We start from the raw sequence: 27,649 nt of genomic DNA, 5'->3' as shown, positions 1-27,649 counted from the left end.
AAAAAGTAAATTTTTAGTTAAAGATTTATATGAATTGTCCCTTCTGCCTACCCCGCACTGTGGGTGTTTATGGAGAGAAATTAAAGGCATGCTTCAAAATGAGCTGTGTTCAGTCCACCTGTCATGGGGTTTATCTAAACTCTCTGACTGCTGTGCAGTAAAAGCTGCATTATCATGCCTTTAACAATCAGCACCTTCCAAAAATCAAGCCGTTTATCTGGACTAAAGACTTTCATCAGCTTCAAATCATTTCCCGGAGCTCATGAATGACAAATAATCAGCCAAGCATGACACAAAGACATATTCAGCAGCGCTCTTTAAGTTCCTGTGTCTGCGGATGCGGGAAGAAGGAAAGATATCTGAGAAAGACAGAGAGGAAGTTCATGGGCATATGTGAATAAATCAAACAATGCATGAATGCATTATTAACACTAAAAAGGTGAATTAGCCATCATGCAAGACATAATATAGGCCAGTATTTCATTTTGCTTGCTTATTTATTATATTTTTTTACATCGCTATGTCATTATTTAGCACTTTATTTAAGAATTTAATTAAAGCTCAAGTTAATTAGAAAATTATTTTAAATGACTTTATGACAATTAAGTTCTAATTTTAATATATTATATTGTTCTAAATATATTTAATTTGTAATGATTCATTCATTAATCCTAAATATATTCTATATTTTACTGAATATTAAATAACACACTCCGGCTCCTTTCTTCCCACGATAATCCAAATCCAAACTGCACTGATGCATGGACACTGATGCGCAGTGTTTTCTCAATCAGCTCAATCCCATGACGCAATGCTAACAATTACATTAATTCTCTCCTCTGCAACACAGCAGCTATTCATTGCTAAATTGCTCCCGTAATTGTCCATCACCTGATGTCGTTATGTAACAACAACGATTCCCCGCATTATGACAATTTGATTCTAATGAGTGCAGCCATTTACTATAACAAGGAAACACAGCGCCTCAGGAAATCTGCACATTCAACACATGCGGAGTCCTGGCCTGTCAGCATCTATCAGTCTTGAATGCAGAAAAAAAGTGGACGGCCGGAGAGTGTAGCAGAGAGAGAACGGGACACGTAGCAGCGCTCTGGGCTTTTCATTGACTCTTGGGGCCCCGCAGCTTAAATTACACCAAGAGGAGCCCTAATCTACCGGAGGAGGATGGAGAAACTTCCTCAAAGTGAGATAAAAGAGAGAGAGGAATCAAAGAGAGAAACGTTTATAAGGAGATCAGCTTTTCCCTGGTTGACAGCACAGGAATTGCTCTAAGTATCCTGTCAACTCAAGTAACCCTAGAGGAGTCTGAAAGGGAGCTTGGAAGCTTATTAAAGCGATATTTCAGAATAAATATTTGTAGTTTAAAAGCTATCATGGTGTTGTGGATGACTGCCAAAGCATTCCTATAGTTAATGTATAGAACATACAGTGTATTCTGACTGGTATTAGTAGATTATTTTAAACAGACTGGATTTTGGAATGGTGCTGCAATGTTTCTGCTGGCTGCCAAGGAGTTTTTATACAGTTTCACTACAATATACACTGCTGTCACACTTTACAATAAGGGTTCATTAGTTAATCTTAGTTAATGTGTTTACTAACATTAGCTAATTATGAACAATACTTGCACATTAAGAAAGGACATTCAGAAATATTGTCAAAATGCACATTGCTTATGACCCATTCTTCAGAAATGATGTTGAACAAACCTTGTTTGTGAAGTAGTCATCTGTGGGAGTAAACATGCAGATTAAAAGGACCCCTAGCTACATTACTAAAGGAGCAAATTCTGATGTGCTCATTTGTGTACATGCGTACCCAAACATTTAGAACATAATTTTAAAGTTATAGTCCAACATTTACTAATGCATTACTAAAATCTAAACTGTTAGTTATTGCAGTGGTTCCCAAAGTGTGGGTCGTGGGATAATGTGTGGGCACAAAAGAGGTGGATGAAGATATACACACCTTATGCCTAGTGCCTAGCATTGTATAACTAGTGTTGTGATCAGGGATGCAGCAGTTGGTCAAGTCTAGGTTCAGCATTGTTATTTGCCTATATGAATGGTCAGCTGACTACCTGAACATAATGAATGACCAGATTATTCTGTCAATGAGATGTTTTATTCCCTGATGGCACAGGCAATGAATGACAATGGCAGAATTTATTTGGCTTAAATTTTGAAAGAGTGGTTCAGGGAGCATACATCATTCTTACATATGGATTGGTCACCACAGAGTCCAGATCCAAACTATATTAACAATGTTTGGGATGTGCTGGATGAGACTTTCCATTGTCATTGAAAGATCTTTGTGAAAAAAAGTAATGCAACTCTAGATGGGAATAAATGTTGGGAAATATATTTAAACAATGCCACAGAGATTGTGTGGTGTCGAACAATGAAGCATCAAACATACATCATCTCACAATTTTTAGTAGATGCCAGGTTAACGTTACTGGCTGAAAATATGATGTATATGACACAAAAGACTTTAAACACTTCAAACGGGTTTGCTAAACTGGATGTCTGATAACCGACAGACAGAACTAAAACAACAATTTGATTATTGTTACACAACACAAAAAATTGCACTTATTTACATTGCAATATTAAGTAAAATACAAACTATAAAACTACGGACATCAGATTCCCCAAAGGCAACTAATGTCATAAAAAGTGTCATACAGTTTCTAATGAGATGGAGAGGCAGTGAGTTTCAAACTAGCAATGACCTTAAGTCTTGAGCGGGATAAGATCTGTCACCACACGCCTTCAATTCACAATATAACACATCTATTAAAGGGGGATGATGGTGGCAAGCTGAAATCTGAGCAGGACACTAAAACATAACTAATAAGCACTCAAGTGTGTGTGTGAATGTGAACTCACTACTAGAGGCGCTGATGTCTTTGGAAGTTGGCGAAGTTGGCTGGACGCAGCGCTGGCAGAGACAGTCTTTTCCATTAAACGTGACTCTATCACCAGCGGGAAACGGCCGTCTGGCAAAAAAAGAAAGATGCAGAGGCATTTAGTCATATACACTGGCATATCAAAAGTTTTAAGTCATAAAAATTACTTTTGAAAGAAATAATATTTTTTACATTTAATAAGGATTTTGATCAGAAGTGACAGATACAAATACTATCTGATCAAAATTCTTGCTTGTTTAGTGTCACATGATACCCCTTCTCAAAAAGCCTTGAAATCTTTGAAATGTTGATAATAATAAGCTATGTATCTTGACCTTATTTTAGAAGAAAAGTTTAACACCATCATAGGAATTCATTTTAAAATATTAAAATAGACCATTGTTATTCTAAATCACATTAATATTTTACATTATGGACATTTTTACTTATTTTCATCAAATACATGAACATAACATGCATTATCCAAAACTAACTTGTTAATCATAATAATTAGTTAATTGGAAAATTAGCTTCTATTATTTGAATTTAGCTTCAATTATTTGAATCTCTGTATTTGATTGACTGCTAGCTAAACTGTGGTGTATAAAAGCCATGGCTAATCATTGCGATCACACTCATAAAGGATTTTTTCATCCACCTATTTTAGATATGTGCATAAAACAATTGTTGATGGAAACATTGATGGAAAAATGTGCATAAAAATGTATGCACATAACTGAGAAGGATACACTTTTTATTGGATAAGAAAAAAATGCACATAAACTGATTTGGAAACACTTTTACAAATTCCAGTATATGCATTAAAAAAAGATCATGTGATTTTGTAATAAGGGTTTATGTGATGGAAAATGTGTGTGAATGGACAAATCAGCCAGCTTAGCACATTGTAAAACATCTGAATTTTTTTTTTTTTTTTTGTTATTCTAAAACGCAGTCTTAACCATTTCAGTATTAGTGTTGTTATAATATTAATTTTTACATTCAGAACTTTCAAGAGCTTCTGTGCTCCGCATCTCATGCCTTCAAACACCAGCATGTGATCATCAGTGTGTAGCCATTATCTTCTGAGGTGCAAGTCATTTATTAAATTTAAAAAAAAAAGATTCAAATAAAGAAAACTTCTCCTCCTGCAGCAAATTCCGTTTTTACTGTTGATCTTAGGCGCCAGTTTATCAGGAAGTGACGATTTTATTCTCTTGAACTCATTGAATGGAAAAATGTTTTATTCGCAATTGTTTTATGCAATATTCCAGTTATGCGCATACATTCACATCTTTGGATGGAATCATGGTTATAGATACAGTGCATCCGTAAAGGATTCATAGCGCTTTACTTTTTCTTTATTTTTTGTTACAGCCTTATTCCAAAATGGATTAAATTCATTTATTTCCTCAACATTCTTCACGCAATACCCTTTAATGACAATGTGAAAAAAAGTTTTTTTGAAATTTTAACAAATTTAATTAAAATAAAAAACTTGAAAAATCAAATGTACATAAGTATTCACAGCCTTTGCCATGAAGCTCTAAACTGAGCTCAGGTACATTCTGTTTCCACTGATCATTCCTGAGATGTTTCAGCAGCTTAATTGGAATTCACCTGTGGTAAATTCAGTTGATTGGACACATATTTGAAAAGGCATACACCTGTCTATATAAGGTCCCAGGGTTGAAAGTGCATGTCAAAGCACAAACCAAGCATGAAGACAAAGGATTTGTCAGTAGAACTCAGAGACAGGACTGTCTCGAGGCACAAGGCTGGGAAGGTTACAGAAACATTTATGCTGCTCTGAAAGTTACAATGAGCACAGTGGCCTCCATCATACATAAGTAGATGATGTTTGGAACCACCAGGACAGCTGGCCAGCCAACTAAGCTGAATGATCGAGAGAGAAGGGCCTTAGTCAGGGAAGTGATCAATAACCCGATGGTCACTCTGTTTGAGCTTCAGTGTTCTTCTGTAGAGAGAGGAGAACCTTACAGGAGGACAACCATCTGTGTAGCAATTCACTAATCAGGCCTGTATGGTAGAGTGGCCAGACGGAAGCCACTCCCCACCTGGAATTTGCCAAAAGGCATCTGAAGGACTCTCAGACCCAAAATTCTCTAAAATTAAACTCTTCAGAGTAAATGCCAGGCATTACGTTTGTAGAAAACCAGGCACCGCTCAACACCTGGCTATTACCATCCCTACAGTGAAGCATGGTGGTGGCAGCATCATGCTGTGGGGATGTTTTTCAGCAGCAGAAACTGGAAGACTAGTCAGGATAGAGGGAAAGATGAATGCAGCAATGTACAGAGAAATCCTCAGACTGGGGCGACGGTTCATCCTCCAGCAGGACAATAACCCAAAGCACACCACCAAAATATTAATGGATGGGCTTCGCAACAACTCGGTGAATGTCCTTGAGTGGCCCAGCCAGAGCCCAGACCTAAATCCTTTTTAACATCTCTGGAGAGATCTGAAAATGGCTGTACACCGTTGCTTCCCATCCAATCTGATAGAGAACAATTTCAAAAACTCTTTTTTTCACATTGTCATTATGGGGTTTTGTGTGTAGAATTTTGAGGAAATTAATTAATTTAATGCATTTTGGAATAAGGCTGTAGCATAAAAAACTGGAAAAAATAAAGCGCTATGAATACTTTCCGGATGCACTGTATGTGTTACACATTTGAATGTAGAGGGCCTGCTTTTGCGTAACTCTTACTTGCAAACAGTACAGACGAAACATGTAGGGTGGTAGGTCTTCCCAAGAGCGGTGACCACCTCTCCTTCAACAAAGTCTCCACAGCCGTTACAGCGAGTGCCATGAAGCCTCTGGTAGTCCAACGTGCATAAATACTCTCCATTCTTCATGAAGAAACCACCCTGGGCCAGGTCACAACCGCACACTAAACATAAACACAACATCAGACAAGACATTAGGACAATCTGAACAGACACCACATTCTTTGAAAATAAGTTTGGCTCTAGTTGAGTTACACTACTGCATGGCTTTTGCACATCAAGTTGCACAGTTTTGGCTGCTAGCTAACACAAGGTCACGGAGCTTCTGCTTATTTTTGCCTGTGTGTCTGTGGACAAAAATTGTAAAAAAAAAAAAAAAAGAGAGTTTGGTTCACTGAAGATTTCCTGAGCTTTCAAGACTCTGGCACAAGTTCAGACACTTTATATAGGTCCGCATGAATAGGTGCGTTAGGTCTGCGTATTGGCAAGCGTGTGTGTGTGTGTAATCCTGCCGTCACACATGCCAGATCCGTCTGAAAGCTCCTTGGCAGGCCGAGACTGATATTTAACAGCTTGTTTAGTGTCACATGATACCCCTTCTCAACAAGCCCCTTTTTCTATCTCTTCCTCTCTGTCCTTCTTGCTCTCTATCTGTTTTTCTCTGTCTATCCTACCACATTTCAACCAGTAAAATATTTGCGGGCACAGTTTTTCACTTTATTTATTAATGTTTATATTCTATGAGAAATCACAGTGATTGCAAACAATAATTAAATCAATTCCTGATTGATAAAATAAAGTCACGTCCCTTTTTCTAGTTTGAAACAATTTCACTCTAAACTATTTAAATAATGTGATTAGCACACTGATCTTCATTCCCATGGAAGAGCTCTGGGAGAATATAAGTGCAAGAGAGAATCAGGCCTGAAACATTTACCGTGTTTTTCATATTTATGCATTAATCATCCATTAGGAAGAGCCACTGCTTACGTTTAACTTGTTGTTTATGTTTTTTTTGTCATTAAACTTTGTGTTCAACATCTGCTGGATCCTGCTTAGTTTTGCTTTAAATTTGTACCCCATTATATTGGGTTCAAAGCTAAGGATTTTTTTTTCTGCTTGGGCCAGTTGTTCAGATTTTTACTTGCCCTGCAAAAATTTGAAAAGTTTTTTCCTTGCACTTTAAAAAAGTGTCATGTATACACTACAGTGTTTTCAAAAAAATCTGCATTTGCACATCTGTGAAAATGACTAAAAATCCTGTATTATCTATGCCAGACCAGTATTTGGCACTGCTACCTTGTTAGTAAGCAGCACCTGTGGTAAAATAAAAACTTGGTGGCTTGGCACTGATGTGTATGTAGATTTTGCTGTGTGTGCAAGGTGTGCTGCAACACTGTTGGGTGTAATGTAAAGTAAATCCACACTTTGCTGATAAAGCATAAAGAAGCACTTGAGCGACAACAACACTACCACATACTCTGCCATTGTTGTGTGTTAGTTTGCACTGTCACCTCCCTAAACATGTAAAATGCACACGCATGACGTCATCATTTTCAAAGACTAATTTTAAGGTGGGTTTACACTGACATGACAATAGCATCCTTTTCATCACAAATTTTTAAAACCCATTTTCAAATATGTGCAAAAATGCTGTTGTTGTGTAAACAAACAGGCAAACACATACAGTTTTCTGTTTTTGGCTGAAAACAATGTTGTGTAAATGGCCCCTTAGAAAGGCAGCTGCCACCAGGGGGCCCAAAGAAAGTGGCATCATCGCCAACTTTAGGGGTGCATTTTAGCACTTTGCTTAGGAGAAGCAGGTGCCACAGGAACACAGCCTCAAAGCTAGATGGTGACAAAGGAAAGGTGCTAGTGGCCCCTAGGGGTGGGGAGTACTACTGGGCAGCATCTAGGGTGGCTGCCAGGCACTGTGAAGGAGTTCTACCAGCTGGTAATGTTTATCCCCTCTTGCTTCAGTTGCTCTTTATCCATCTTTCTCTCACCTCATCTATTTCTATGGTGCAAAGCTTCGCCCAGGCTGTGATAGAGAGGGGTTATGTAGTATCTAATGATCCCATGGTTGATGGTCTTGCCCACCCCTTGTTCCCTGATGGCTGGGATGGCTCCTCCATGTAAGAGGATCAGAAATGGAGTCATCATTCGCTGACTTTAGTAGATACATATATCATTGCTGTGATAGGGAGAAATGTGTCCTGTAGGAATTTTAATAGAATTACTATTAGTGAGTAACAAAAAGGAGCTTTTAGCTAACTTTATAGGATGGGGCAATACAAGGCCATCCACCAAGGATCATCCACTGCCAGACAACACAAGGGAGTTCTTTGAGGTTATCCTTTTTTCCGTTCCAACTCTTGCCTGTTCCTTCTCAACCATCCTTTCTCTCAACTCGACAATCCCTAATGCAAGGTGTTGTGACCACCTAGGGTATTCATCTAATCCCTGTAATCCTTCTGTCCCCTGACATCTCCTCCTCGTCACTGTCTGGTAGCAATGCACTGTTCCCAATGCACCTTCCTCCCCCCAAAACAGAGGTTAGATACAGCCTCTGATGGCAGATGTCCCTCAAAGCTCCAGTGTGCAGTTTTGATACTTACAAAAAATGTAAGTATACACTAAGCAGCAGCCCCTCGTGTATGACAGCCGCATAAACATAAACTAAACACCAGTGCAAATCTTCCAGGCCTGTTCTTCTCTCCCCCTCTTTGTCACATTATATCTTTCCAGAGCTCCTCCTTAGGACTAGAGACCAGTATGTCACACAGATGTCTCTCATAAATATTTAGTCCAAAAGCCTCGTTGGTTGGATCTTGGCCCTGCCCTGCTTCCTACTTAATAATTTAAAGAATTATTGTTTTCATCAGCTTATGAAACTCCTTCACACATTACTGTTTGGGAAATAACTCAGGCCATAGTTTCTATATTTAAAAGGGAGGGCATAGGGGAAGCACCTTTTTGAATCATACTATGACAAAAGGACACTAATTTTAATGGATTTTAAAGGAACACTCCAATTTGTTTTTATAAATAGACAAATCTACTTAAAGGGCACCTATTTTACCCCCTTTTCAAGATTTAAGATAAGTCTTTTGTGTCTCTAGAATGAGTCTGAGAAGTTTCAGCTCAAAATACCCATCAGATTATTTATTTTACCTTTCTGGATTTGTGAAATTTGCGTTGTTAATACATTGTAGCTGTTTTTGTTGCCTGTGCCTTTAATGCAAATTAGCTGATTCTCTCCACCTACCATTTTCACGTGCATGTCAATATATCTCTCTGTATTGCTCTGATGCATGTCGCTGTCATGTAGATAAACAGCACAGTGACAGACAAGAATGAAGCAGATCTCCCTTACTACAGTAAGCACTTTCTCAATAATATTTGATGTATTTATTGTGGGGTTAATTCAAGGCTTTCTGCAACAAGGAGTCACACACAGTGACATTATAGCATACACACACACACACACAGATGCGCACTTTGCATATCCTGTATTGTGAATATTATTATACTCTTTACTACGAAGATATATTAATACATAGCTGTCAATCAATTCAGTGGACAGGGAAACCACACTCCTACTTCACGTTGCGGTGGGCCTCAAAATAAGAGGGATTTGGATCCTATTTTAACGTCAGAAGATAAAAGAAAAGAGACTTATTGTGTTTCTATCACTCCAACATGACTGTGGACAATATACACACAGTTCTTTGTAAAGAGCTTCCAAAAGATGATTTTCATCATAGGTGCCCTTTACGTTTCCAAGAGTTATACAGTTACCATTTTTAATCCATTGCTGGAAGCACTGTTAGCTTAGCATACATCATTGAATCTGATTAGACCATTAGCATTTAATTTCTTTTAAATAGTTTTAATAATTTTCTTATTTATACCTTGACTATTTTGTTGTTACATTACAGCATGCACTGCTTTGATGCGTAATATCATTGCAACTGCTGCATCTATTTTACAGCAGCAAAGTTCCTTGATTATTACGCCAGAATGCATAGTTCCTAGCCATATCAGCTTAGAAAATAGCAACTTTTTATTTTCCGTCAGTCATATAACTACAGAAGTGTCAAGCTTTTAATAGGAAGATTTTTGATTTTAAAAGAGATGCTAATGGTGTAATCCGAATCAATGTGTTATTCTAAGCTAAGCTAAAAGTGCTCCCGACAGACAGAGATTGGATGAATGGATTAAAAAAAAAAGTAAAACTTAAATGTTTAACTGTAGGTTAGTTCTTAAATGAGCCTTTTTCCAAAAAGTGCAGTGTTCCATTGTGCATGACTATAAGAACCAGTAATAAAATTGACATGGATACCAAACAATTTAACACAAAGTAGCAGTGATATATTAACATCTCTAGTGAGTAAAAGTTGATTACATATAGCTTGATCAGTAACAACCCAGGAATTTCATTGCCAAATAAATAAACCATTTGCAGTAAGCATTTTGTTTAAACGCCTTTTACGTAATGCTTTCAACACAAATCCTGAATGTTATTTGTACTCCCATCTCCTCAGCTGTTATCATATCTTTTGCTTCATTGAATCTGTCTTCTGGTTCTGGAAGATTAGGTCCATTTAAACAGACAAATGTGACAAGCAGGTGGCAGTGGCGACAGTAGTGATTAGCAGAGAGAGAGAGAGTTGTGTAAGCGTCGCAGCCAATGCCCTCACTTGTGTCTGGCATTTGGATAACCTTCAGTGACAGGGTACAGAATGCCAGAATGCCAGTTTAGAAAATGTCATAGCCATTAATGTTGATGCATGCACATCTTACAAACACAGTCCACTATACACAACCGCCATTCTCTCATTACTATCCAGATTCATACTGTATATGAACGCAGTATCTACAGTTGAAGTCAGAATTATTAGCTCCACTTCGATTTTTAAAAATATTTTCCAAATGATGTTTAACAGAGTAAGAAATTTTCACAGTATGTCTGATAATATTTTTTCTTCTGGAGAAAGTCTTATTTGCTTTATTTTGGCTAGAATAAAAAGCTGTTTTTAATTTTTGAACACCATTTTAAGTTCAAGATTATTAGCCCCTTTGAGCTATATTTTTCGATAGTCTACAGAATAAACCATCTTTATACAATAACTTGCCTAATTACCCTAACCTGCCTAATAAATCTAATTAAGCCTTTAAATGTCAATTAAGCTGTATAGAAGTGTCTTGAAAAATATCTAGTGAAATATTATTTACTGTCATCATGGCAAAGATAAAATAAATCAGTTATTAGGAATGAGTTATTAAAACTAATAAGTTTAGAAATGCGTTGAAAAAAAAATCTCTTCGTTAAATAGAAATTGGGGAAAAAATAAACAGGGGGCTGATAATTCAGGGGGGCTAATAATTCTGACTTCAACTGTACATACAATGTTTTCCTTTCATCAAAAGAGATGCATTAAATACAGAGGCTGGAATGACTGGGAATTAGTGGTGTAATGGATCGCAAATCTCACGGTTTGGATCACTAAATGATTTATTAGTCACGGATCGGACCATTTTTCAGTCAGTCAAAAAGGGGAGGAGACAAATGTAATTTGCTTTCAATTAATTACAAAAACAGAACTGCAAGACACTTTTGATTTTAACAAATAGAACCGGTAAATTTATTAAAAATAAAATAAAGAAATAATCAGCTGAATAATTAAAAAAAAAAAATATTCAGAAATGTGAAAAAAAATCACTGTTACTACTACTGTTGCTAATAACACTAAATGTATAAATCTAAAATTATTTGTAAAACTCATATTTATTTTTAGTCTCATTTTCAATAAATGATTCAGTTATTCACTCCTAAAACTTCATGTTTTATTGCTAGATAATAATTTTTGAAGAATTATTCAGTAAAGTATTTTTAATGGCGGGTTGTCACCACCTATTGGTTAAATAATGTAATTGCTGCCTATAACTTTCATTTTTGAGTGTCATTAAATGCATAGTGTATTTAATCTTTACCATAAACATCAGTGGTTTCATGTAAACTATGAGCTGTTATCCCAGTACATCTGTGTTTGTAACTTTATAACAAACTCAAAAAACTAAAGATTGAATCGCTTTCTTGATTTTTGCATTTTCAGATATAAATGCAGCGATTCGAAGGATTAATAAATATATGCATATCACCATCATTTATGTTGCTAGTTGTTGAAATCCTTATTTTTAAATAATCAATCGTGCAGCTTACACTGAATGCCTTGATGCAGGCTAAACAAATGACAAAAAACACCTTTAATGAAAGCCACCACATCCTAAATAACCCACCACAACTTCTTTCGTCATCAATATATTTTAAAGGAAAGCCTAAATGCTTTCATACATGTGATTTGAATGATGAGCCAATCTTTCTGCTATCGTTTCAAATTTAGGATTAATCTACCGGTAAAAAATGTATTAATCCACAGGTCACGTGTGTTCTGAACCGTGGATTGTGATCCATATGAACCCCTACTGATTTCAGCTGTGCGTTTGAGTGTGTGTAAGCCATGAACAATGACGCAAATGTAATGCCACCATTGACTGTCTGTCAGATCCCTGCTGAACAGAACAGCCTGTAACTCCTCCCACAACAAACATCCAGCCAAAACCCGTCTCTGTCTGAATGGAAACCGGAAAATAGACTCATATGAACTAATGGAAAGACTTCCATTTGATTCAGTTCAAACATGACTGTTTTATTTCAGGTTCTACTTCATGTAAGTTCAGATTCAGTTCAGATACTATGACACAGAGCCTACAAAACAAAGCCAAGTTGCAATCTGTGTAGAGCGTAGTGAGCCTCGGGTTTCCCATACAGTGCAGACATCAAACAAGCTTTCACAGACTTCATCAATATTTTAATGAGTTTCCCAGCATGCTGCACTTTAGTGGATAGCACACTTTAAGCTTGGGTTTCTCTCCGCTTCTACTGCATAAAGTGAGCCATTTTTTTCAAACAGCAGTGGGATTTACAGTATAGACACATATAATCACTTCTCGACTACTATGTTTTAACTGTGTGGTTTTATGCTTCATTTTTCCACACTCTGAGATCAACCAATGGAGCAGATACAATGATTTCCAAACACGAACCCTGGCTGGCATCAGGGGCCCCTTGGCACTGTGCATGTGACCATTTATTATCCACGTAAAATTACCAACATTGTTGTTATGACAGAGAAAGGCTACCACATTGTATGCCAGGCCTGTCCGGCCTCATTACTGGAGATCTCTGGCAGAATATGTGGGAGAGGTTTTAATTCAGCCAACAATTACATTCATTAAACTAAAATGATTAATGAGCATCTTTTCAATGAATCGGTTGATCTGGTTCATAGGGCTGCACAATATATCATTTAAGCATCGATATTGCAATGTGATCGCAATAGTCACATCGTAGTATACAGTTAAAGTCAGAATTATTAGCCCCCCTGAATTATTAGCGTTTATTTTTTTCACCAATTTCTGTTTAATGGAGGGAAGATTGTTTCAGCACATTTCTTAGCATAATAGCTTTAAAAACTTTCTTTGCCATGATGACAGTATATAATATTTTACTTGATATTTTTCAAGACACTTCTATACAGCTTAAAGTGACATTTAAAGGCTTAACTAGGTTAATAAGGTGAACTAGGCAGGTTAGGGTAATTAGGCAAGTTATTGTATAAAGATGGTTTGTTCTGTAGATTATCGGAAAAAAAAATTGCTTAAAGGGGCTAATAATTTTGTCCCAAAAATGTTTTTTTTTAAATTAATAACTGCTTTTATTCTTGCTGAAATAAAACAAATAAGATTTTCTCCAGAAGTTAAAATATTATCAGACATACTGTGAAAATTTCCTTGCTCTGTTAAAAATAATTTGGGAAATATTAAAAAAAAAAAAAAAATCAAAAGGGGGCTAATAATTCTGACTTTAACTGTATATGCAATGGTAAGTTTGTATTATAATGTATCATTTGCATGTGTTTTTAATGCCTGTTATCGTATAATTATTTTAAAAGCACATAAGGTATTATTTGTGACTGTAACTACGATTAATTTTATTGAATTATTTTAATTTTTATCATTCAGCTACTGTACTTGAATACTGACTCCGGAAACGATAAAACACTTTATTTCAATTGTATCTTTTTCGTGACTGTACTTATAGATTGTTTTGCATGAAAATACTCACAACACGTGCAAATAGAGAAATGCACTGCAAATAGCACAGACCACAACGAAAGTGTGTCAGGGGACCCCAAAAAGTTTTTAGATTGTTTATTAGACTTTATGTAGATGCAAATAGTAAACATTAATTCATCAATCTTTGACTAAACACTTGCATGAAAGTACTCATAACAAATACAAATACAGAAATCAACATCTAACTGAACAGACAACAACGAAAATGTGTTGAGGGAGCCCAAAAATTTTATATATTATTTATTAGTTTGCATTCCCCACTGCAGAATCATCCAAATCGATCTACCACTATAAATTCTTTCCAAATAGAGATAATAAGTCATCTGGTAAACCTGTATTCATATTGCAATATAAATTGCAAAATAAAAAATATCACAATGTTATATTTTTCCAATATCATGCAGCCCTAGAACATTCTAAAAGATTCATCATTATTATGTGTTTGTAACGATATGGTTGCAGATGCTAATTATCAATAAACAAAGATTTAATAGCAGCCTCTTTTTTTCAGAAAGATGCCAAGGATGGACTATTTATCAGCAGTCATATCGGTTTCAGTAAGAATGGTAGATGTTCACTTGCAGTTTTATCGATTTCTGCTGTTAAGATTGTAAACTAATATCATTTGTTGACTGTATTGTTTGCTTTTTGTGTTATCAATCAATTTATTGGTTGCCAGCTGTCAAATATAGAGATATCAGTTATAGTTATTGGCCAAAATTTTAATTTTGGTGCATTCTTAAAATATATTGTAAAGATAGGTGTCTTTTGAAAACAAAGCCTTTTTAAAAGAAATAATAATGCATGATATATGAGGATCTTTCCAATCAATCATTTAAACAGATTCAAAAACAATCTGAACAACTCTGAACGACCAGGGATCTCCAGTGGCCTGCAAATAGGAAAAGATTACTTAAGTCTCCTAGAGTTAAACAGTTTAATCACTTTTTGAATCCATTGGCGGGAGAACTTTTAGCTTAGCTTAGCATACATTATTGAATCGGATTAAATCATTAGCATCTTGCTGAAAAATGTCAAAAATAAAAAACTGTTTCAATAATTTTCTTGCATGTTGTATGAGCATATTCCCAATAAATAATTTAAGCAGATTCTCAAAACATTCTGAAAGACTCTGAACGACCAAAACTCTTCCGTAGCTTGTAAATAGGCTAAGTTTATTTAAGTCTCCTAGTGTTAAACAGTTGAGTTTGACTATTTTTGAATCTATTAACAGGAAAACTTTTAGCTTAGCTTATCAAACATGATTGAATCAGATTAGACTAATAGCATCTTGCTTAAATTTTCTTGAATAACAATTCATGTTGTATGAGCATCTTCCCAGCGAATAATTTAAGAAGCCTTGCAAAAACAGATCAGAACTACTGATCAACCAGAGAACCTGTAAATAGGCTAAGATTACCTAAGTTCCCTAGAGTTAAACAATTGAGTTTGATCAATTTTTAAATTTATTGGCAGAATTTTTTTTTGCTTAGTTTACCATATATCATTGAATCGGTTTAGACCATTAGCATCTTGCTCAAAAAAAAAAAAAAAAAAGTCCCCTATAGTTAAACAGTTGAGCTTGATCATTTTTAATTGTTTTTAATCATTTTAATTGTCAAGAGAACTTTTAGCTTAGCTTAGCATACATTATTGAATCTGATTAGACCGTTAGCATCCTGCTCAAATTTCTAAAAAATAGTTTCAATTTTCTTGACTAATAATTCATGTTGTTTGAGCATCTTCCCAGTGAATAATTTAAGCAGATATGCAAAACAACTGAACAGCCAGAGAGCCTGTAAATAGGCTAAGATTACATAAGTCCCCTAGAGTTAAACATTTGAGTTTGGTCATTTTTTAATCCATTGGCAGGAGAACTTTTAGCTTAATTTAGCATATATCATTGAATCAGATTAGACTATTAGCATTTTGCTCAAAAATTTTCCTAAAAAATTGTTTTAATTTTCTTGACGAATGATTCATGTTGTATGAGCATCTTCCCAGTGAATAATTTAAGCAGATTCACAAAACACTCTGAACGACTTAGTTGTTGAATTGGTTGTTGCAGAAAGATTAAATTTCACTGTATGACGATTTAAATGTCATTGCTTCTGAAATAAAGATACTTTCTTGCATAGATTTAAATTTCTTATGAAGAAAAAATAAACATCCATTTAAGTATTAAAAATGTATAACTTTCTAGAATATTCCTAATGAATCAGCTGATTCATAATAGCCTGACTTCATTTTTAGATCACACTATAAACTATAGAGTGTCCCATCATAAACATTGATAACTTGTACTCATTTATTCACTCATATTGCTGAGCCATCCTGATTGGAGACTCAGTGTGATTTTCTGTATTGACAGAGTAAGCAAATGCTAATGGCGAGGTATGAACAATGAGCAGAGCTGCAAAATAAAATGCAGAGATGGTTAAAATGACCGCTGAGTCTACAGAGCTCTAATGTCTGATTCACCCGGGACCACATTCAGAGTCTGACCTCAGCAAGGAAAGCAGGTGTTAGGCTTCAAAAAGACCTTAAGTCCTCAAACACATATATGTTCTCTGTGCTTACATTAATTTCCCATGAGCCACTGCATTTGTGGTTCATTTTGAATGACAGTTCGCAGCAGTTTTAATAAAGTGCACAGGAGAGTATAAATAATTGAATGGTGGAAAATTCATGACAGCTTGAAAAAGGATGTATAGTCCAACACTCATAGGTTTTAGGATTTATTTATTTTTTCTTAAAGAAATTAGTAGTTATATTTAGCAAGGATGCATTAAATTGATCAAAGGTGATAGTGAAGACTTATTTATTCATTCATTCATTTTCTTGTTGGCTTAGTACCTTTATTAATCTGGGGACACCAGGGGAATGAACTGGAATGAACCGCCAACTTATCCAGCAAGTTTTTACGCAGCGGATGCCCTTCCAGCCACAACCCATCTCTGGGAAACATCCACACACACATTCACACACACACTGATACACTACGGACAATTTAACTTACCCAATTCACCTGTACCGCATGTCTGTGGACTGTGGGGGAAACCGGAGCACCCGGAGGAAACCCACGCGACCGCAGGGAGAACATGCAAACTCCACACAGAAACGCCAACTGAGCCGAGGCTCGAACCAGCAACCCAGTGACCTTCTAGCTGTGAGGCAAAAGCACTACCTACTGCACCACTGCTTCGCCCAGGACTTATTTAATTTATACTAAAAATAATTTTAAATAAATGTAATATATAACAAAAAGAATGTTTATATTCTACAAGGAATCCTATAAAACAATTCAATCATGATAATTAAATATGATGTTTCACAGTTTAAAAAATATTAATCATCATATGGATGAATTACACTGTAAAAAAAAAAAATTAACAGTTTTTCCTATTTTGTGATTCATTTTTTTTCCCCCTGTTTATTTATGCTTTTATATTGCATTATGGGACATTGATCTTTCTTCCAACAACTTTTAACCTTGAAAAGTTTGAAAAGTGACTTTTATTATAATTTTTAATAGTTTAAAGTGATATACAGTTGAAGTCAGAATTATTAGCCCCCCTGTTTATTTTTTTCCCCAATTTCTGTTTATCGGAGAAAAGATTTTTTTTCCGACACATTGCTAAACATAATGGCGTTAATAACTCCTTTCTGATTTTTTTTTATCTTTTCCATGATGACAGTAAATAATATTTTATTAGATATTTTTTCAAGACACTTCTGTACTTCTGTACTACTAGAAGTGACATTTAGAGGCTTAACTAGATTAATTAGGTTAACTAGGCAGGTTAGGGAAATTAGGCAAGGTATTGTATAAAGATAGTTTGTTCTGTAGACTATCAAAAAAAATAGCTTAAAGGGGCTAATAATTTTGACCTTAAAATGTTTTTTAAAAAATTAAACTGCTTTTATTTTAGCCAAACATAAAATAAATAACACACTTAAGACTTTCTCCAGAAGAAAAAATATTATCAGATATACTGTGAAAATTTCCTTGTTCTGTTAAACATCATTTGGGAAATATTTACAAAAGAAAAAAAATTATATATATTATTTATTATACATTATTTATTATTTCAGACTGCTGAGATAAAAGTAATTTTGTTAAAATGTAGAGTTGAATTTTCAACATTAAAAGTCGATAGAGCAAAGATCAAGGTCCCATAATGCAATTCATAACTTTAAATAAACAAAAAACACTTATGAATCCCATAATGAATAATATGTTAAAGGACAAATATCTTTTACAGTGTACATATTAAAATAAAAGTTTTAAAATACCAAATAAGTGCACCCTTTTATACAGCCTAAATACATAAATAAATACAGCCTTTTTGAGTATAAGGTATCATATCTTCAGGTATATAAACAAATAAGTACAAATTGATAAATACTGTATGTACAAAATATTACCTACCTAAAGAGACCGTTTTAATAGTCGTCGTCTAATGATAGAAGCCTGGTGGTATAATAATAACTCATCCAGAAGAAAATGTATTGCTCAGAAGTACCTATTTTTTTAAACTGATGATTCAGGGAAAATAAAAAGCTGAAACATCTCTGCACTGTTAATGTAATATAATAATGTTAACTTATACTTACCGGCCACTTTATTATATACACCTTACTAGTACCAAGGTAAATCCCCTTTTGCCTTCAGAACTGCCTTAATCCTTCGTGGCATAGCTTCAATAATGCTCTGGAAAAATTCCCCAGAGATTTTGGTCCATATTGACATGATAGCATCACGCAGTTGTTGCAGATTTGTCGGCTGCACATCCATGATGCGAATCTCCCGTTCCACCACATCCCAAAGGTGCTCTATTGAATTGAGATCTGGTGACTGTGAAGGCCATTTGAGTACAGTGAACTCATTTTCATGTTCAAGAAACCAGTCTGAGATGATTCACGCTTTATGATATGGCGTTATCCTGCTGTAAGTAGTCATCAGAAGGTGGGTACACTGTGGTCATCAAAAGATGAACATGGTCAGCAACAATACTCAGGTAGGCTGTGACGTTGGCAGACCAGCCAGTCTGGCACCAACAACCATGCCACGTTCGAAGTCACTTAAATCACCTTTCTTCCCCATTCTGATGCTCGGTTTGAACTGCAGCAGATCGTCTTGACCATGTCTACATCCCTAAATGCATTGAGTTGCTGCCATGTGATTGGCGGATTAGAAATATGTGTCAACGAGCAGCTGGATAGATGTACCTAATAAATTGGCCAGTAAAGCCAGTTAAAATGCATAGCTCTCTGACTACCTGAAAATAAACATTTCTATTTTTGCATATTTTCCACTTTTCCTGCTACACAAAATGAATAATCTATACAAAGAGCATAAAAAGAGCTTATTTCTGAGATTATTTTGCATACTTTTTTAGGATGACCTCTAGTTGGACTGACCGCTGGTCTCTGTTCCGAGTGAAGCCACAGTATTACAGCCTTTGCTCTGCCATTACAGGAACAGTTTCAGACACACGTCACTGCATAACAGTTTGTGTTTTGTATCCGAGGCAACTTGTTGACTTAATGCTGGGTTTTAGAGTGAGCAGTAAATTATTTGCTGCTTTCATGATGGTTTACAGTGTTATGGTTATAATGGCTTTTATGAGCGTCCACTTTGGAGACTGACACAGAAAGAATGGGAGGAAAATGTGAGCGAGGGTGAGTGCATTTAAACTAGAGAGCTGGTTTTACAACTGACAACTGTTTTTATTAATGGGAGAAGGAGTGGAAGGAGTGTTTGTATGTGTGTGTGTGTGTGTGTGGTTGGTTGGTAATACGCGTCTCTGACAGTGACAGGTGCCAGGAAAATCCTCTCCACTATTTTAGTAAGCGCTGGCTGAACTTCCCTGGCTCTGCTTTAGTCTAAACAAAGAATCTCATTAGCCTTTACCCCACACAGACAAAGATACACACAAAATAGATTTCTAAATATATTCTTCAAAGTGAGGATGACCACAACAGGTAGGAACTAATCCTGCACTCCAGACAATCCGGCGTTTCTCGACCTCCAACTTGAATATAATACCTGGAACAGTGCTCAACAATCGGTCAGCAAACTTGTCATATTGGGGCAAAAGGAGGAGATTATTGGGGAAAAAACTGTTGAGAAGATAACTGTTGAGGACAAATACGAATAATGTCTTTTACTTTTTATATACTAGTATTTTGGACAGTTTGAGGAGCAAGCACTGCAGCCAAGTTGTTTAAAGGAGCGTTATAGCAAGTCATTGCTTCCTGAAGCTTTAAGACTATATATAACATGCATGTACTGTAGCTTCCATTCTTAAATTGCACTGTGCTGCTATTTTTAAAAAGGACTTTAAATTAGTTAAATTTGTCGTCTCACAGCAAGAAGGTCGCTGGTTCAAGTCCCGGCTGAGCCAGTTGGCATTTCTGTGTAGAATTTGTATGTTCTACTCATGTTTGTGTGGATTTACTCTGCGTGCTCTGTTTTCCCACAGTCCAAAGACATGCGCTATAAGTGCATTAGGTAAACAAAATTTGCCATAGTGTATGAGCGCATGTGTGAACGAGAGAGTGTATGGGCGTTTCCCAGTAGCCTACTGGGTTGCGATTAGAAAGGGCATCCACTATGTAATATGCCAGAATAGTTGGCGGTTTATTCAGCTGTAGCAACCCCTGATAAATCGAAGGAAAATAAATGAATTAATGAATGGTATATTTAAAACTGTATAGTATCTGCCACGTGGACAAACTATTTTGCCTCTGGGATGAACTCAATCAATCAATCAATCATTTCTGTGTGGAGTTTGCGTGTTCTTCCCATGTTCAAGTGGGTTTCCTCCTGGTGCTCCGGTTTCCCCCACAAGTTCAAAGATATGTAGTATATGTGAATTGGGTAAGCTAAATTGTCCGTACTGTCTGTGTGTGAATGGGTCTTTACCAGTGATGGGTTGCAACTGAAAAGGCATCCGCTGCCTAAAACAAATACTGGATAAGTTGGCGGTTCTGCTGTGACATCCCCATATTAATAAAACGACTAAGCCGAAAAGAAATTGAATGAATGAATGAATGAATGAATGAATGAATAATCAGCAAGGATGCCTTTAATTGGTCCAAACATTTTTTTAAAAAGCTGTTCTTTTGTACTTTCATTTAAGCAAGCATACTGAGTTAAAAGTCATAATTTTACCCTAAATATAAAGCGGCGCAAGATTTATAACAAGAAATATTTCTTATAGGCCAAATCTGCATATTAAAATGATTTCTGCAGGATCATGTTACAGAAAGACTAGACATTTCAGTTTTGTCATCACAATTTTTTTTTTACATTTTTAACCAGCTTAAAATAGAAATGATAAAAAATTATAAATAATATTCAACAAAATAAATGCAGCCTGGAAGCATGGAAAAAAATTAGCAAAGAGCTGAGCTATTATTTAAACACTAGTGTTTTTTTTAAAAAGTAATTTTTATATACTGGTTGATTTTTTAATAATTGCAGATATCCTGCATATGTGACCCAGGAAAACAAAACCTTTTTTATGCTATGACCAAACATGTGGCAAAAGTCAATAGAATATTAAGGAAAATGTTTCATAAAGATGTTTTGTTAATTTCTTTAAATTTAAAATATTTGTAAATATATCAAAACTGTCATTCATTCATTCATTCATTTTCTTCTCGGCTTAGTCCCCTTATTAATCTGGGGTCACCACAGTGGAATGAACCACCAACTTATCTAGCATATGTTTTACACAACGGATGCCCTTCCAGCTGCAACCCATCTCTGGGAAACATCCATTCACACTCATACACTACGGACAATTTAGCCAACCCAATTCATCTGTATCATTGTGACTTGTGGGGGAAACCGGAGCACCCGATGGAACCCATGCAAATGCGGATAGAACATGCAAACTCCACACAGAAACACCAACTGACCCAGCCGAGGCTTGAACCAGCGACCTACGTACCTACAGACTTACCTACTGTGCCATTGCGTCACCTCTATATCAAAACTTATGTTTTTTTATTAATAATGTGCATTGCTAAGTATTTTATTCAGACAGCTATACATGTGACTCTCATTTTCTCTTTTTCTCTTAAATATAAATCTCTAAGTGAAACATTTGACACTTATGAATACTTTTGTAGTCTGCAATTTAAACTAGTGTGATATTTGCATGACCATGTACAGTATATACATCCACTCCAACTATTTTTTATTCCTTCTCAAAAACTGTGCCATGAATCAAATTGATTTTCATTACCATTTAGAGTTTCCTCCTGTCCAAATCAAACATCCTCTGCATTTTACAGAGTGAAAGTCCCTTTAAGGCAAGTAATTTCACTTGACACCCATCTTTGAAATGCTTTTTGGGCAGTGTTACAAACTGTCTGGTAGTGATGTGACGTTGTGTGGCGAGGCTTCGAAGCATGCATCAAAAAAACGATACATCTCACAGTGAAGCAGTGTACCGGAGCTTGATTCGTTTTGCCATCATCACGTGATCAGTGACGTCCAAAGCTTCATTTTCGCTTATACTCACGTGACTGCTTCGAATTTTGATTCAAAGGTTTAAACACCCTCATGGTTTAGTAAAGTGTATAGCGAGAGATTAGGCATTGATTAAATCCATTTCTATTGTTTCAAAGCACTGCACCGGTCCCACAAACCAGTAATTAAATTAAAATACAATAGTAATTTATAGTAAAAAGGTTGTAACCAAACTAAAGTGTATTTCTTTTTACAACTATCTTTAAAGAAAACACCTGCATATCATAGTATAGTGTTTAACGGAGGCCAGCTGATGAGTGCAGCCTAAATGCATCGCTCACATAGCCTCCTCCTAGAGCATTCGCTTCCCATGCAGGAATTATTGGTTCGATCCCCGCTCGGAACGAGTGGACGGGTGAAGGACACGATAAATGTAAATAGTTTTGCATACCTTGGATTTTACTACAGTCTTTGGTGGTGTAATGTAACATACACTATGTGTAAAAAATACAGGAACTGAGTAATTTGTTTATATTACTGTTGTTGTATTACTACATGAATGAGTTGGTCAGTTGTGAACATTTGACATAATTGCAACACAGTGCTTTCCCACACTTTAACCAGAAGAGGTCCTCATCGAGCTCAGATTTAGAAAGCTTTGAGTAACGAACCTTTTTCCGATACAATTGGGTCAAGCGCTTCACTGGTTCAGAAAGCTATTTCACCATCACTACTGTCCGGCTCTAGACAGTCTGCAACACAATCAAGAGTCTACGCCACCAATTGAAAAAAAAAAAAAAAGATTTATTAAATTAATTCAAACAAGCATCAAATGCAAAATAAATCATATAAACAAACAAAAAATCAGGCAGCCCAAGTCAAGCCACCAACGCAAGCTTCTCTTGATGGAACAAATGAGGAATCCTTTTATCATGCGCTCATCACTTTATCAACACTCCAAGTCTGCGCACATAAGAGAACAAGTGACCTCAAAACAATAGCGCCATCTAGTGGTCATCCCAGCACCAGCAGAAGAAAATCAAACAAACCCATAACAGCAGTATGCTCGAACATTCGGTCTGAATGGGAAAACATTACATTTTTAAACATCAAATTCTCCGAAATTGCTTCCCAAGCTTAAGATTAAATTTCATATTAGGAATCATCAATACAATCAAACCACAACTGTCCCATAAGTTTCCTTTCTAAAAGTTTGAATCAGACAAAATCTGCAGAAACTCAAATCATTGTCCCTAACAGAATCGTCAGTGTAAATCACTGTCTATATCACTGATTGGCTCCTGTACTAGAAGGCAGGGCTTCATTCATCATATTGACCATTACACTTTTTTTCTACTCAAAACTTTACAAGTAACAGGTCTTGTTTATTCTATAGTCTGGTGAAACTCAAAAAAATGCCAGAAGAAGCAACAAAAACAGCAGCAACTTCATCAAACCACATCCCCCTACTGTATAAACAAAACTCTGAAACGCGTGACTCAAAAGTTACATGGAGGTCATCATATTGTTGGCTGTGAGAATGACATCCTTCAATGACATGTTTAGGCAACGTAACCCTCAACCCTCAAGGGGCATCTGCCACTCCTCATTAATGTAAACCCACAGCTGCGAGTGACACACAGACAGTCTGGCGGTCTATGCAGAGGTGTGTGCGGACCCCTCCTCTGCCGACTTATCCTCCCGATGGGGATCAGCAGAGCTATTTTCAGCATTGCATCGCTTTAACAGCTCCCAGAGACCTCGCCTGAAATAGCACACACCGTCTCTCTCTGACTGACACAGCATTCACACACACAGAGCGAGAGCAGGAGAATGTGCAGATAGACATGGACCGGCATATAAAGTGATCACCGTAGAGAAGGGAGGGAGCGGAGCTGTATGTTTGCTGCTCATACTTACTGCTTAAGAGTGAACAAATGAAACTAATAGAGCAGAGCAGGCTAACACATTAGCTTACTAGCAAGCTGTAGAGCGTTGCATCTTCTCTTGCCAGAGTTTAGGTATTGGCAGGTCAACCCTACAGAGGCACTCCTGCCAGAGAAAGTAACAGCAGACTTTATGCAACAGTCTGTACGCTGGTTTCTAGGAACAGAGCTGATTGACTAGAAATGCGGGAGATCCTTTGGATAATAGATTCTTTGGAGGTGGACTAAGAAGTCACTGAAGTGCTTAACCTGAGCCCTTGTGCTGCTGACTCCTGGGTTTATCCCTTTGAGCAGAAGACAATTTAGAATGTCACTGTTAAATAATGGGCAGAATGTCAGATCAAAATTTCATATCGCCCACTCTTCTTAAATGAAGCCAAAGTACCTTTAAGGCAAATCATTAGCCCCTTTCACACATACAGACCTTTCCGGAAAATTACCGCCAATTTTTCGGAAAGGTCTGTATGTATGAACAGGCCCTTTTTGAAAATACCGGTAAATTTGTTCTGGCTATTTTCTGGAAAGAGAAGTTGTAACATTACTGGTAATTTGCCCGAATGCTAAGCTGAGTGAATGCAGAATTTATTCACAATACTGATCCATCCACAGAGTTGTGATGTAGTCAAATATTTACAAATACAAGCGCAGCCGTTTAGAGGTCATTTCTGGTTGATGATGTCAGAATTTACCGGTATTTTGGAATGGATGTGTGAATGGTGTTTTCCAGAAAAAATCCTAAATGTCCTCGGCAGTGTGATTTTTTTTAATTTACCGGTAAAGTTGTTCCGGAAATTTTCCAGATATTTACCGGTATCACTGTGTAAAAGGGGCTGTTGACTTTTGGGCAGTATTCTTCGTCCGCCCTTCCCCTTCCTCGCCATCCTCGAGTAACATGCCGTATCCATTAGCCCAATTTGTTACGGGACCTCGCAATTCACAAATTTAATACTAGAAGGCGGGGCTTCATTCGCCATATAGAGCTGTACCCTTTTCCTCATTCAAAACTGTAGGAGTGACACGTCTTGTGTATTCTATAGTCTTTGTTGAAGCTTAATGCATCACCATGGAAAGCAAAACAGAATAGAGAGTAACATGCTATAAAGTGTAATGTTATTAAAAAACAGCTGAGATGATCTAAATATACCAGTATCAAAGTTAAAGTCTGTAAATTCAAAATTTTCAATGTTTATTTTGCTGGCGCACATTGTTATTGTTGGATGAAGAATTAATCTTTGCAAGTTAATCCACTGGAAAAAAAAAAGATTTGTTTACGTAAACTTCAATCAGACTTTGATTTAATTTCTTCAGCATTTGCAGTGGCAAACCCAGGTTCATTATTGATATGTACCCCTGTATACATTTCTAGAGACCAATAGTTATGTTTTAAAGTCAAGCAACCTCTATCTGGCGCAAAAGTAATGACAGTGTCATATGTTGTCCAAATGCAGATATATTTAAATGTGATGTATGGACATTTCTTTTTCTAACTTGTTTTAGAACACAATTTACATTTGATACACATTTTATCAGTTTGTGTGTTCACTGGGATTGACTGTTACTGGCATGTTTTAATTAATCACTCTGCTCCTATAAACTGTGTGCCCTAACTGCATCACTAATGTTTTACTGCGTGTTTTTGGTAACTTCTGATAGTAGTTACAGATAGCAAATAAAGGTTTCTAAGCTGCTAGTAAATCCCTTTAAAAATGTTGTACAATGTTTTAAGGAAGTAAATTGAAAGAAACAGATAAGCAATGAATTTGTGTAAAACCTAATGATCATGTTCTCCAGCATAAATTGAGAATGATCCAGTGTTCATCGCCCAGAAAACAAGATCATCTGACTGTCTGTACACATGATCAATTTCACTCATTTCATGATTTTATTAGTGACCTAGAAATGAAAAATCTAAAATATGTCTGTTTCGTTTCATGTTGTAAACTTCAATATGTCAAACCTTTCTACAATTAAAAGGTAAGAAATATTTACATGGGGAAAAGTGTTTGGAATCAGAACAAGAATGCTAAACATAAATACTGAATCCCAGATTTAAGACCTAGCTCAAAGAATATCATGCAAGTGTAATACTGTGTGGTTTCCAAATTAACAAATTTGATTAGTTTTTTTCAGACAGTGCAATACCCAGAGCCTTTGTATTGATTGCTATAGTAATAGTAATGATGCAAACCTCTGCTCATATATTTCCACTTTAAAATTTTCAGTTCCTCAGATTTACTAAGTATATATTTAAGTAAAATTGAAAGTCTCATAACATTTTTCCAAATTTTGAATATATATATTTGATATAGCCATTTAGTAGATTCACCCACCCAAGAAAATTGCCATTGATTAAGATAACAAATTACATTAAAAAAAAGATATTTTACCCATAACTGACAATTCAGTAATTTATTCTCCCTTTACTTGTCGCAAACCTGTTTGAGGGATATTTTTTGGTATTCTGTTGAACACAAAATTTGTTATTAAAAAAAAAAAAAAAAAAAAAAAAAAAATATATATATATATATATATATATATATATATATATATATATATATATATATATATATATATATATATATATATATATATATAAATATATATATATCCTGAAAACTGTAAATTATTGACATCCATAGTATTTTGGATGAAGAATTCATTTAATTTCACAAGTAGCTATTCATCCGAGTAATGAAATGGCACTCTCATTTATGACCTTTTTTATGTGACTAACGTGGCATCAGCGATTACTGACTAATGCTGATCTCCAGGTGAGTGAATTGCTCAGGTGAGATTAAAAGAGAAAACCTGGAGAGACCTCAGCTTCACAGGGCTTTTTAAAGGGTTGCTAGGGACAGGAGCTTACAGACGCCCTGACATTTATCCTCAGCACCCCGCACACAATATTTTTTACAGCCAGACGCAGACACCTAATATTATGGCTGCCATTCATACAGCTTATTCATACAGTCCTCAATGTACTATATCAATAATAAAACAGCAAAAGCGATGTTAAGTGCTTTCACATAAACAAAGACATTTCTAGTTATTTAACTCTCTCAGAGGTTTCCAGAAGGAAATGAGATTGTCTGCTTAAACTGGCAAAACACATTTACATAAACCTAGCATTTTCATGTGGAACTTGCACAAAAAAAATATATTTGTATTTACTAAATTATTACAGTTAAGTTGAGTGGTTGCAAACATTTTATATGGGCTCAATTTAAACAAAAAAAATAATAAAATTTAGTAATGTTCAAATTCATTTGTTGTTTAACTTCAGCCCATATAAATTGTTTGCAACCACTTACCAGTAAATCCAATGAATAC

The 27,649-nt window shown here is 35.9% G+C and overlaps 1 protein-coding gene and 1 long non-coding RNA gene across 53 annotated transcripts in view; one reads left to right on the top strand and one right to left on the bottom strand.

Annotated features, from left to right (window-relative positions):
• The window catches only part of LOC147834503 (uncharacterized), a 755,156-nt gene that overhangs the window by 234,399 nt on the left and 493,108 nt on the right, over positions 1-27,649 (top strand). The gene's annotated exons all lie outside the window — the stretch shown is intronic.
• ablim1b (actin binding LIM protein 1b) overlaps positions 1-27,649 on the bottom strand; it is a 174,229-nt gene that overhangs the window by 60,934 nt on the left and 85,646 nt on the right. For all 52 annotated transcript variants that reach the window (XM_087275026.1, XM_087275064.1, XM_087275067.1 and 49 more), the window contains 2 exon segments: positions 5,664-5,847; positions 2,913-3,022 (listed from right to left, as the gene is read on the bottom strand). In XM_087275026.1, the coding sequence (XP_087131152.1) occupies positions 2,913-3,022; positions 5,664-5,847 (294 nt within the window).

The sequence above is a fragment of the Danio rerio genome, chromosome 12 (genome assembly GCF_052040795.2).
Source record: "Danio rerio strain M-AB ecotype USA chromosome 12, GRCz13ab, whole genome shotgun sequence".
Lineage (NCBI taxonomy): Eukaryota > Metazoa > Chordata > Actinopteri > Cypriniformes > Danionidae > Danio > Danio rerio.
Note: the sequence above shows the minus strand (reverse complement) of the source record. Positions and strands in the feature narration are given on the sequence as shown.